The sequence below is a fragment of the Hyperolius riggenbachi genome, chromosome 5 (assembly GCF_040937935.1).
Source record: "Hyperolius riggenbachi isolate aHypRig1 chromosome 5, aHypRig1.pri, whole genome shotgun sequence".
NCBI lineage: Eukaryota > Metazoa > Chordata > Amphibia > Anura > Hyperoliidae > Hyperolius > Hyperolius riggenbachi.
In genome coordinates, this window is record NC_090650.1 from 5271232 (window position 1) to 5285271 (window position 14040).

At 51.0% G+C, this 14040-nt stretch overlaps 1 protein-coding gene across 1 annotated transcript in view; it reads right to left on the bottom strand.

The window, feature by feature from the left end:
• Window positions 1–14040, bottom strand: part of LOC137517959 (serum paraoxonase/arylesterase 2-like) — a 62438-nt gene that overhangs the window by 25714 nt on the left and 22684 nt on the right. The window contains exons 2-3 of the mRNA XM_068235046.1: window positions 9702–9772; window positions 3429–3484 (exon numbers count right to left, since the gene is read on the bottom strand). Coding sequence (XP_068091147.1) covers window positions 3429–3484; window positions 9702–9772 — 127 coding nt within the window. The remainder of the gene's footprint in view (window positions 1–3428; window positions 3485–9701; window positions 9773–14040) is intronic.

Below are 14040 nucleotides of genomic sequence, written 5' to 3' on the forward strand. Positions count from 1 at the left end.
GACAAGTCCCCCGTGACTATGGGCTCTTCACAAGGACGTCCGCCCCTCAGCCGCTCCTGTATATCTCCAGGGGGTTTGCATGCAGCTTCAAGCATCCAGCACTGGAGGGCATCCTACACACGTGTATCTGATAACACAGCCGGCACACCCACTAGACACGACATGTGGCCAGGGCCGGATTTACCATAAGGCATCATTGGCACGTTCCTACAGGCATCTGATGATGAAAAGGCGTCTCACTCCCCTCCTTGAGCGCCTCCCTTTCCTTCTTCCCTATACAGAGTACTAATAAGAGTGTAAAGGAGGGGTTATTTACCCAGCATTCCACTGACGAGATCTCCATTCAGTCCGGGGCACCTCTCTCATATTTTTATTTTCAGGTATATAGTGTGTTTTCTAACATTGCATCATTCTCTAATATGTGCAGATTACACAACACTCTGCATTCAAAATGATTCTTTCAGAGCAGTCTGTGAACTAATGACCTCTCCTCTGGCAGATAAAAAGAAAACTGTTCACTTACAGTTGAGATAATAAAAGTCAGAAGACAGCCCTCTCCACGACTTTGAAAGTCGTAGAGATTAATGGCTTTTTTGCATAGAGATAACAACTGGAGTTTCTTAACTCTTCCTGTACTGGAAACAATTACACTGATGTATCTGATCTTAATGTTTTATTTCTTAGCTGTGCTACACATACAAATCAGAATATCATCATTTTTTTTTTCGCTTCAGTGTCTCTTTAATATTGAGGTTCATCTACTGTAGCTACCTAATACTTGGGGGCACTTTTAGCTACTTAAAGAAAACCTGTAATGAGAAAAACCTCCCCTGGGGGTACCTTCCTCGGGTGGGGGAAGCCTCCGGATCCTATTGAGGCTTCCCCCGTCCTCCTCGGTCCCACGGCGGCGGAGAAAATCCTGCTGGAATGGCGAGGATGTAAATATTTACCCTCCCGGCTCCAGCGCAGGCACAGTATCCGCTCTCGGAGATAGGCGGAAATACCCGATCGCTGTCGGGCCGCTCTACTGCGCAGGCGCAAGTCTCCTGCACCTGTGCAGTAGAGCGGACCCGATAGGGATCGGCTATTTTCGCCTATCTCCGTGCTGAGAGCTGCAACAGTGCCACCCGCTGGAGCCAGGAAAGGTAAATAAATCAGCGCTGATCAGGCTTGTCGGGGGAGGATTGCCGGAGACTTCGGGGGAGCCAGCGCTGGACTGCCTGCAGCTACAGGGGAGGGGGGAGCCTCATTGGGACCCTGAGACCTCCCCCTCCCGAGGTGAGTGCCCCAGGGGACTTTTTTGTTACAGGTTCTCTTTAATACTGAGGTTCCACTAGCTACCTAATACTTGGGGGCACCTCTGGCTACCTAATACTAAGGGACACCTGTAGCTACCTATGATAGGCAAGGGAACTAAGGGAGAAGTGACTGCTGGGCAGGCCAGCACACTTGCGGTGCGGTTCGGCGGGGGTCTGTAGGTTCATGGAGGGCGGAGTCTAGGGTGTCAGGACATCTGTGCCTATAGGCTCCTGTGATGTAATCTGGGCCTGCATGCATGGAGGGCGGAGTCTAGGGTGTCAGGACATCTGTGCCTATAGGCTCCTGTGATGTAATCTGGGCCTGCGTGCATGGAGGGCGGAGTCTAGGGTGTCAGGACATCTGTGCCTATAGGCTCCTGTGATGTAAATCTGAACCTGCGTGCATGGAGGGCGGAGCCTAGGGTGCCAGGACATCTGTGCCTATAGGCTCCTGTGAGGTAAATCCGGGCCTGCATGCATGGAGGGCGGAGTCTAGGGTGCCAGGACATCTGTGCCTATAGGCTCCTGTGATGTAAATCCGAGCCTGCATGCATGGAGGGCGGAGTCTAGGGTGTCAGGACATCTGTGCCTATAGGCTCCTTTGATGTAAATCTGAACATGCATGCATGGAGGGCGGAGTCTAGGGTGCCAGGACATCTGTGCCTATAGGCTCCTGTGATGTAAATCCAGGCCCGCATGCATGGAGGGTGGAGTCTAGGGTGCCAGGACATCTGTGCCTATAGGCTCCTGTGGGGTAAATCCAGGCCTGCATGCATGGAGGGCGGAGTCTAGGGTGCCAGGACATCTATGCCTATAGGCTCCTGTGATGTAAATCCGGGCCTGCATGTGTCAGTTGTGTACCGGAGTGTAAACAAACTGTGAGTCAACTGACACACACATAGTTACAGATGCTTCCATTTGGTTGCATTATAAAGAAACTGCAGGGTGGTCACTCCTGGCAACTGACCACAACATCCTGCACTCCGTGTGATGGAGCCCAGTGAAGCCACATTGCTGTTTCCCGCCAGGATATGACATCAGCATTAGGGGCGAGCAGGTGAAATTCCTGAACTTGATTTCGCTGCAAATTTAACTAAGTATCATATTTGGCGAATTCTGACTCATTATAAAGCCCCATACATGCTATCGTCACCAGATTGCTGTGTATGTTGGGCAAATAGTGGCAACATGAGGACATTTTTTTCTTTTTTTTTTTTTTAAGAAAAATCTAAATTTGGTATTGAACTCCTATACGGGGACTTTACAACCGACCACAGAATTTGGTGCGCCATTCATAAAATGTAGAAAACTTTGCAAAAAATATCGTAATTTCGTGAAAAAGTTCTAGAAACTGGTTTGGGTAATTTGGGTCATCCCTAGAATGACATCATGAGCGGAACCTCCTGATGTCACTCCTCCATTGATGGAGTATGGCAGCCTCGGCTCTTGGCTTTCGGACATTATCTTCCCCCCCCCCCCCCCCCCCCCATCTTTCCAGAACCTGTATGAGCCAAAACCAATTCCAGGTACAACCCCACTTTGTACTTGGCGAAATATATTATTCTGATTCTCTTACCCCACTGAACTTTTCGGTTTACTGAGAAAGGTTTTTGTTTTGTTTTTGCCTTTAGATAAGCTTTCCATGGTTATACACGATGTTTCTGACTATATAAATACCCAGTTCTATTGAACGTGAAAAGCAATGAGTGGAGGAGAGATTGATTCAGCAGCAATACTGCAGCACGGGATGTATCGGAGTTCTGATGAACCCATCCGACCGCTGTGGCGCTACTCGTATTGTCCATTACAGTACACACAGCTGCCAATCTACCCGCCACCGTTCCCGATAACCAGAGATCTCGCGGACAGCAGAGGGTCGGCCGCAGCAGCCAACCGCAGCCATTGAAGGGTACACACACATCCAATTTATATAGGCCCCTGATTGGTCAATTTTATCACTTCTATGTAGTGAGAAGGCCGAACGATTTTGAATGCTATGAACAGATTGTGTCAGGCAGCTCTCATATTACATGGTGGTAAAATTAGCCAATCAAAATGATGTGTGTGTACACACGTGCAGTGTCCTGTCTGTGGGTACCGCTAACACATCACTATATGGCAGCTACTTACCGAAGTGATAAACGCCAGCCCATTGGGGAGAATTTCAATGTCTTCAGATCCACACTCTGAGAAAACAGAAAGACATGGAATCCTTAGGATAACATGTAAATATATAGAGATACATCTTGTATGGCTGGTCTTATCGCTTATCCCTCACTGACCGGTTTGTCCAGACCAGATGAGAAGATAACAGATATGTGCTTCAAAACACAAACACATTCAGTACAGACTCAAAAGCATGCTTATAACCAAACACTACAGGCAATGTCCACAGCAAGCATCTTACACCAAGGCATGCTCACCAACTAGTGGCGTAGCTAAGGAGCTGTGGGCCCCAATACAAGTTTTACATGGGGCCCCCCAAGCATTCTATACATAACAATTGATACGGCGCACCAAAACCTGCCAATGGCAACTACAGTGTCAGAGGTGCAAGAAGGGGATGGGGAACAGTTTGTTAATAATCACTACTATCCAAAGTATCTATAGAAGTGAATATTATGTGCACAGGACCAAAAGAGAGCTAATACTGCAGTTGAGGGAGGGCCATTTGGGGCCCCTCTAGTCCAAGGGCCCCGATGCGGTCGCAACCTCTGCAACCCCTGCCACCAACATGTCCCCAGCACCCCCACTGACGTACCCCCTTCTATCCTTGAGTAATATATGGGTCAGTCCAATCAGCCTGAAGACAATGAGGTGCTGGGTGTTTTGCTTTCTGACTTATGAAGATTTCAGCTTACCAAACACACAATTGGAGAAACTCACTCCCAAACAGTTCTCTGCTGCTTTATAAAGCCTGCAGGCTGCTTATAAGCCAATGAGAAATGCACACATGTGTAACACCTAGCTTGCAGTGATTAATCAAACAGAAGCTGAGCAAGTCAGCCAGTCAGTTGGAGAGGGCTTCAGTTGCATATAGACAATGGCTATATGACCAGCAGGGGGCACCAGCGTGCAGGATATTCCCTCTCATCTGCCCCCCTCCTAACTAAACTGCATGGGATACTACAATAAATTAAAAACAATGGTGCATGAGCCAGCCTGGGGCCCCGGGAACTCTCCAACTGACTGGCTGACTTGCTCAGCTTCTGTTTGATTAATCACTGCAAGCTAGGTGTTACACATGTGTGCATTTCTCATTGGCTTATAAGCAGCCTGCAGGCTTTATAAAGCAGCAGAGAACTGTTTGGGAGTGAGTTTCTCCAATTGTGTGTTTGGTAAGTTGTAGAGCAGTAGGAGACAGGCCTTGGGGGTGGCAGCTCCAAGGGTTTGGCTGCGCTCACATATGGTGTTGGATGCTGGTTCTGGGGCCCCGGGCAGTGAGAGTTCCCGGGGCCCCAGCCTGGCTCATGCACCATTGTTTTTAAATTTCATTATGAAGATTTCAGGGTAACCCTCAGAGAGATGAGTATTCTGGCAAGTCTTGGGTACAAATCTGGTACTGTTGCTATGGTTTCCAGCAGCCACGTCACTCCATCCTTCTTGGAAAATCTGAGTAAAGTGAATTTTTGTATCAATAAATGCTGATGGGGATGGGAGCCGATCCCTCGGGCGACATTGCATGGTGTAGGTTGTGCAGACACGAGTTCAGCGACGTGTTCTGTTCTGTGCGGGGAGGGGGAGTGGAGCAGCACAGGAGTGACATCACGCAGGGGGCGGGGTAAGTGGGGGAGAACAATGTTGTCTGGCGAATCACTGGCGAGAGGCATGTGTGTAAACGAGGTGTAAGGAGGCAATCATGGAAGCAGGAAATGTGGGCGCCTGCAGCTAATGGACTGTTTGTGCACCCTACAGGTGCTAATGCAAAATATCGGCTATTGGGGCGAAAGAAGAAATTTGGGCGCCCGATAAATAGAATTTCAACATTTTGAAATTTGTTTTGAGAATTATCCCGTATATTATCCCGTATATTATCATTTTTAAATTTGTCTAAGAATTTATTTTTTTTTGCTCTGCTACGTAGGGAGGGGGTTTTAAGATGAGGCATCAAAAAAAAAGGGGGGGGGGGGTTCTGGGGTTAGGCATCAGGAAGGAGGGTCTTAGGGCTAAGCGTCAGGAAGGGGGGGGTCTTAGGGTTAGGGAGTCAGAAAGGGGAGTCTTAGGGTGAGGCATCAGGAAGGGGAGTTTTATCGTCAGGTGTCAAGAAGGGGGATTGTTGGGTTAAGCATCAGGGTGAAGGGGGGTTAGAGTCAGACGTCAAGAAGGAGGGGTTTTAGGGTTAGGCATCAGGAAGGGGGGGGGGGGTTGGGTTAAGAATCAGGAAGGGGGGGTCTTAGGGTTAGGCATCGGAGGGGGGAGGATTCTGTGTGAGAGTAGGCTTAGTTCTAGTAAAATATCAGTAGTATTTACCTATGTGTTACTTTCCTCATTACGACTGTAAATATTTCTTTGTTTTCATTGTTATAGACAATATTTTACAATTTTGGCTTCAGCCCACGCCCATTTTCCTGGCGCCGATATTTAATGCATGCGGCAATCACCACATGTTTGGGTATGAAGAGCTGCAGGATGGGTGGTGGGATGGCCAAGTTTACTCTCAGGAATGAAGGACAATGCTGCTGACTGAGCGCTTCTGTGTCTGGCAGACAAATATTGACTCTCCTGTAACCTGCAGGTCAGTTCTGGACCCACTGAAGCCTGGCCAACTGGCAAACAGCAATGCCAGTATTATTCCAAGGCTCGTCTCCTCTCCAGGACAGCAGCTCTGAGATGACCCTTCACCACGCCATGGACAGGAACTATGAGATACAAATTATGAGATATATATATATATACTGAATCTCACAAAAGTGAGTACATCTCTCACAATCTAATAAATATTTAATTCTGTGTGCCACCATTATTCTCCAGCACTGCTGTAGCTCTCTTGGGCATGGAGGTCACTAGAGCGTCACAGGTGTCACTGGAATCCTCTTCCACTCCTCCATGATGGAGCTGGGGGATGTTAGAGACCTTGTGCTCCTCCCCCTTCCATATGAGGAGGCCCCACAGATGCTCAATAGGGTTTAGGTCTGGAGACATGCTTGGCCAGTCCAGCACCTTCACCCTCAGTGTATTTAGCAAGGCAGTGGTCTTCTTGGAGGTGTGTTAAGGGTCATTATGTTGGCATACTGCCCTGCAGCCCAGTTTCGGAAGGGAGTCACAGTAGGTCACAGTGCACGTTGGCATTCATGGTTCCCTCAATGACCTGTAGCTGCCCAGTGCCGGCAGCACTCATGCAGCCCCCAAACCACTCCCACCACCATGCTTCACTGTAGGCAGGACACATTTGTCCTTGTACTCCTCACCTGGTTGCCGCTACACGCGCTTGATGCCATCTGAATACAATACTATAAGTTAATATTGATCTCGACAGGACATACTTCCAGTTTTCCAAACACATTTTGTGTTTGTTAGCAATGGACAACCTGTGGTGGGTCTTCTTGGCCACAGTGCTGCAGCTCAGTTTCAGGGTGTTGGCAATCTTCTTATAGCCTCGGCCATCTTTATGTACAGCAACAATTCCTCTATAAGCTCCTCAGAGAGTTATCTGCCATGAGGAGCCATGCTGAGCTTCCAGTGACCAGTATGAGAGCGATAATACCAAAATGTAAAACACCTCCTGCTCCCCAGTCACACCTGAGACCTTGTAACACTAACCAGTCACATGACCCCGGGAGGGAAAATGTCTGATTGGGCAGAATGCCTCTATAAGCTCCTCAGACAGTTCTCTGCCATGAGGAGCCATGCTGAGCTTCCAGTGTAAGCTTGCTTATTGTTAGCTTTGTGATTCAGTTAGAGACAGGCTCGGTTTTACATCACAGGAGCCTATAGGCACAGATGTCTTGGCATGTTAGACTTCGCCCTCCATGAACCTACAAACACCTGCCAAACCACATCACAAGTGTGCTGGCTGTCCCAGCTGTCACCTCTCCCCTACTTTCCCTGCCTGGTTAGGGTAGCCAGAGGTGCCCTCAGTATTAACCTCCTGAGCGATAATCCCGAGCTGAGCTCAGGGTATGTCGCGCAGGAGGAGTTCTCAGGCCCTGGTGGGACGATTTGCATAATTTTTTTTTGTTACACACAGCTAGCACTTTGCTAGCTGCGTGTAACTTCCGCTCGCCGCCGCTCGCTGCCGATCTGCCGCTACCCGCCGTGACACGCAGCCCCCCCAGACCACTTGCGCAGCCTGGCCAATCAGTGCCAGGCAGCGCTGAGGGGTGGATCGTGACTCCCTCTGACGTCACGACGTCCATGACGTCGGTGACATCATCCCACCCCGTCGCCATGGCGACAGGGGAAGCCCAGCAAGAAATCCCGTTCTGAGTGGGTGGGGGGATGCGGCTGCGCAGCGGCTATCATGTAGCGAGCCCAGGGCTCGCTACATGATTTAAAAAAGAAAAAAAAAATTAAAAAGTGCTGCGCCCCCTCCTGGACGATATAATTGTATCGCCCAGAGGGTTAAACAGAACCTAAACTGAGAAGGAAATGGATTTTTCCCTTTAAAATAATACCAGTTTCCTGACTCTCCTGCTGATCCTCCACCTCTAATACTGTCAGCCACAGCCCCTGAACAAGCATGCAGCAGATTAGGTGCTCTGACTGAAGTCAGACTGGATTAGCTGCATGCTTGTTTCAGGTCACTACTGCAGCCAAGAGATCAGCAGGAAGCCAGGCAACTGGTATTGTTTAAAAGGAAACATCCAATATGATAACTACTCCACCCCACATCCCAATGAATCACAAATACAATCATTTTTGCATTCCATCAAACTACCCTCTCTATCAGAACAACAAGTAAATGAACCAATTACTACAATAGAAATTAGGAATGCAATCAAAACATTAAAAAATAATAAAGCCCCAGGCCCAGCTGGCTATAACAACGAATATTTTAAAGTGTTTGCAACCACTTTATCACCACAGATTGCCCAAGTATTCAATATTCTTATGACGTCAGGACAAATACCAAAAGAATTCCTAGAGGCCTAACCCTAAGACCACCCCCCTGGTGGGGCCTAACCCTAAGACCACCCCCCTGGCGGGGCCTAACCCTAAGACCACCCCCCTGGTGGGGCCTAACCCTAAGACCACCTCCCTGGTGGGGCCTAACCCTAAGACCACCCCCCTGGTGGGGCCTAACCCTAAGACCCACCCCACCCCCTCCCCCGGTGGTGCCTAATCCTAACCACTGCTCCAGCACAAACACCTTTCCTGACTCCTAACCTTAACTGTTCACTGTTCACAGTGCCCACGTTGCGTTACATTGTAACGCAGCACGTCTACATAACGTACTGCATGCAGTACTTTATACGCAGCTAAGCCGCGTTAGACGGTTTGCACATGCTCAGTAGGGTTTTTTTTTTCATTTTATGGGCAGAGAGGAGGCGGGGAGGGCCGCTACATAGCCAGGCACATGGCTACTTATTATTCACTGCACTTGCAGTGTTTACATCCTCTAAAACGCAACATCTTGGTGTGTAAGTAGCCTTAGACCTGTTTTTAGACCTGGTCTAACATTCAGTAATTACACAATTCACAAAGACAAACAAGGAGTGACCACGCCCACTTTTTCTGACAGAGTTTAGACCAGCTGATTTCTGTCGGTTAAGTAGGTGAGGTACTTTAGATGTGAGGATGGAGCTTTTTGAATTAATAATGCAGGAGTGTAATTGTATCCAGAGTACAGCTTGTCAGAGGAGAAGTATGTCAGTCATAGCTACTCGTATCTTTAGACCTCGTACAGTAATTAGATCTAATTACCGAATGTTTTAGACCAGGTCTAAAAACGGGTCTAAAACATTCGGCAATTATTAGTGAATTCCCTTTTGATGCAACTGATTTACACCAAACCATCAGAAGACTAGGGTAAACTGCTTAGTGAATTGAGGCCAAAGTTGCAAGTTTCAAAACCGTAACATATTTAAAAAACTTTAATGTTCTAATGTTGAAAAATATATTTAAACAATATTTAGCCGAAATCGTCCACTAGCCACCGACGCCCACATTTCCTGCTTCGCTAGTGCCAGACCTTCGTCTCTACAAGATTCCTTCTTTCTCTTCTACTCTGAGTGTTGCATCGCAGCATTGGAACCAGCTAGCGTAATAATTGGGGCAAGATGATACGAGCTGTCACATACTATGTATCAAACATGCTGTCCTTATTTTATCCCTATAATGTATGGATGGTTTTTTTTTTGTATTCATCATGAGACTCAATATGATGCACCTCTGGATACTTTGCTGTATTTTGTGCAATTTTTAAAAATGAAAAAAAAATTCAGTTGTAAAAACTTTACTCACCGATGCCCTGCAGGAGATGACAGTTTGGAAGCTCGATAGACTCGATCTCTCTGAATGGGCTGAAGCGATAGCTGTAAAGTAATGGAGAGTATTAGTAATGGTAAACATCCTCCAGCAATGGCACAAATCAACAGATCCCCGATTCCCTACTGCTCTATCTAGCCAGTCACTGGCCACAGCCATGTGATCCCCACTGCTCCACCAAGCCAGTCACTGGCCACAGCCATGAGATCCCCACTGCTCTATCTAGCCAGTCACTGGCCACAGCCATGAGATCCCCACTACTCTACCAAGCCAGTCACTGGCCACAGCCATGAGATCCCCACTGCTCCACCAAGCCAATCACAGGCCACAGCCATGAGATCCCCACTGCTCCACCAAGCCAATCAATGGCCACAGCCATGATATCCCCACTGCTCTACCAAGCCAGTCACTGGCCACAGCCATGAGATCCCCACTGCTCTATCTAGCCAGTCACTGGCCACAGCCATGAGATCACCACTGCTCTATCTAGCCAGTCACTGGCCACAGCCATGAGATCCCCACTGCTCCACCAAGCCAGTCACTGGCCACAGCCATGGGATCCCCACTGCTCCACCAAGCCAGTCACTGGCCACAGCCATGAGATCCCCACTGCTCCACCCAGCCAGTCACTGGCCACAGCCATGAGATCCCCACTGATCTACCAAGCTAGTCACTGGCCACAGCCATGGGATCCCCACTGCTCCACCAAGCCAGTCACTGGCCACAGCCATGGGATCCCCACTGCTTCACCAAGCCAGTCACTGGCCACAGCCATGAGATCCCCACTGCTCCACCAAGCCAGTCACTGGCCACAGCCATGGGATCCCCACTGCTCCACCAAGCCAGTCACTGGCCACAGCCATGAGATCTCCACTGCTCCACCAAGCCAGTCACTGGCCACAGCCATGAGATCCCCACTGCTCTACCAAGCCAGTCACTGACCACAGCCATGAGATCCCCACTGCTCCACCAAGCCAGTCACTGGCCACAGCCATGAGATCCCCACTGCTCTACCAAGCCAGTCACTGGCCACAGCCATGAGATCCCCACTGCTCCACCCAGCCAGTCACTGGCCACAGCCATGAGATCCCCACTGCTCTATCTAGCCAGTCACTGGCCACAGCCATGAGATCCCCACTGCTCTATCTAGCCAGTCACTGGCCACAGCCATGAGATCCCCACTGCTCTACCAAGCCAGTCACTGGCCACAGCCATGAGATCCCCACTGCTCCACCAAGCCAGTCACTGGCCACAGCCATGGGATCCCCACTGCTCCACCAAGCCAGTCACTGGCCACAACCATGAGATCCCCACTGCTCCACCCAGCCAGTCACTGGCCACAGCCATGAGATCCCCACTGCTCCACCCAGCCAGTCACTGGCCACAGCCATGAGATCCCCACTGCTCCACCCAGCCAGTCACTGGCCACAACCATGAGATCCCCACTGCTCCACCAAGCCAGTCACTGGCCACAGCCATGAGATCCCCACTGCTCTATCTAGCCAGTCACTGGCCACAGCCATGAGATCCCCACTGCTCCACCAAGCCAGTCACTGGCCACAGCCATGAGATCCCCACTGCTCTATCTAGCCAGTCACTGGCCACAGCCATGAGATCCCCACTGCTCCACCAAGCCAGCCACTGGCCACAGCCATGATATCCCCACTGCTCTACCACAGCAGTCACTGGCCACAGCCATGAGATTCCCACTGCTCTACCAAGCCAGTCACTGGCCACAGCCATGAGATCCCCACTGCTCTACCCAGCCAGTCACTGGCCACAGCCATGAGATCCCCACTGCTCCACCCAGCCAGTCACTGGCCAGAGCCATGAGATCCCCACTGCTCCACCCAGCCAGTCACTGGCCAGAGCCATGAGATTCCCACTGCTCTACCAAGCCAGTCACTGGCCACAGCCATGAGATCCCCACTGCTCCACCAAGCCAGTCACTGGCCACAGCCATGTGATCCCCACTGCTCCACCAAGCCAGTCACTGGCCACAGCCATGAGATCCCCACTGCTCTAAAAAAGCCAGTCACTGGCCACAGCCATGAGATCCCCACTGCTCCACCAAGCCAGTCACTGGCCACAGCCATGAGATCCCCACTGCTCTACCAAGCCAGTCACTGGCCACAGCCATGAGATCCCCACTGTTCTAAAAAAGCCAGTCACTGGCCACAGCCATGAGATCCACACTACTCTACCAAGCCAGTCACTGGCCACAGCCATGAGATCCCCACTGCTCTACCAAGCCAGTCACTGGCCACAGCTATAAGATCACCACTGCTCTACCAAGCCAGTCACTGGCCACAGCCATGAGATCCCCACTGCTCTAACAAGCCAGTCACTGGCCACAGCCATGAGATCCCCACTGCTCCACCAAGCCAGTCACTGGCCACAGCCATGAGATCCCCACTGCTCTACCAAGCCAATCACTGGCCACAGCCATGAGATCCCCACTGCTCCAACAAGCCAATCACAGGCCACAGCCATGAGATCCCCACTGCTCCACCAAGCCAGTCACTGGCCACAGCCATGAGATCCCCACTGCTCTACCAAGCCAGTCACTGGCTACAGCCACAAGATTCCCACTGCTCTACCAAGCCAGTCACTGGCCACAGCCATGAGATCCCCACTGCTCTACCAAGCCAGTCACTGGCCACAGCCATGAGATCCCCACTGCTCTACCAAGCCAATCACTGGCCACAGCCATGAGATCCCCACTGCTCCAACAAGCCAATCACAGGCCACAGCCATGAGATCCCCACTGCTCCACCAAGCCAGTCACTGGCCACAGCCATGAGATCCCCACTACTCTACCAAGCCAGTCACTGGCCACAGCAATGAGATCACCACTGCTCTATCTAGGCAGTCACTGGCCACAGCATGAGATCCCCACTGCTCTATCTAGCCAGTCACTGGCCACAGCCATGAGATCCCTACTGTCCTACCAAGCCAGTCACTGGCCACAGCCATGGGATCCCTACTGCTCTACCAAGCCAGTCACTGGCCACAGCCATGGGATCCCTACTGCTCTACCAAGCCAGTCACTGGCCACGGCCATGAGATCCCCACTGCTCCACCCAGCCAGTCACTGGCCACAGCTATAAGATCACCACTGCTCTACCAAGCCAGTCACTGGCCACAGCCATGAGATCCCCACTGCTCCACCCAGCCAGTCACTGGCCACAGCTATAAGATCACCACTGCTCTACCAAGCCAGTCACTGGCCACAGCCATGAGATCCCCACTGCTCTACCAAGCCAGTCACTGGCCACAGCCATGAGATCCCCACTGCTCTATCTAGCCAGTCACTGGCCACAGCCATGAGATCCCCACTGCTCCACCCAGCCAGTCAATGGCCACAGCTATAAGATCACCACTGCTCCACCAAGCCAGTCACTGGCCACAGCCATGAGATCCCCACTACTCTACCCAGCCAGTCAATAGCCACAGCCATGAGATTCCCACTGCTCTACCAAGCCAGTCACTGGCCACAGCCATGAGATCCCCACTGCTCTACCAAGCCAATCACTGGCCACAGCCATGAGATCCCCACTGCTCCACCAAGCCAGTCACTGGCCACAGCCATGAGATCCCCACTACTCTACCAAGCCAGTCACTGGCCACAGCCATGAGATCCCCACTGCTCTACCAAGCCAATCACTGGCCACAGCCATGAGATCCCCACTGCTCTACCAAGCCAGTCACTGGCCACAGCCATGAGATCCCCACTGCTCTACCAAGCCAGACACTGGCCACAGCCATAAGATCCCCACTGCTCTACCAAGCCAGTCACTGGCCACAGCCATGAGATCCCCACTGCTCTACCACGGCAGTCACTGGCCACAGCTATAAGATCCCCACTGCTCTACCAAGCCAATCACTGGCCACAGCCATGAGATCCCCACTGCTCCAACAAGCCAATCACAGGCCACAGCCATGAGATCCCCACTGCTCCACCAAGCCAGTCACTGGCCACAGCCATGAGATCCCCACTGCTCTACCAAGCCAGTCACTGGCTACAGCCACAAGATTCCCACTGCTCTACCAAGCCAGTCACTGGCCACAGCCATGAGATCCCCACTGCTCTACCAAGCCAGTCACTGGCCACAGCCATGAGATCCCCACTGCTCTACCAAGCCAATCACTGGCCACAGCCATGAGATCCCCACTGCTCCAACAAGCCAATCACAGGCCACAGCCATGAGATCCCCACTGCTCCACCAAGCCAGTCACTGGCCACAGCCATGAGATCCCCACTACTCTACCAAGCCAGTTACTGGCCACAGCAATGAGATCACCACTGCTCTAT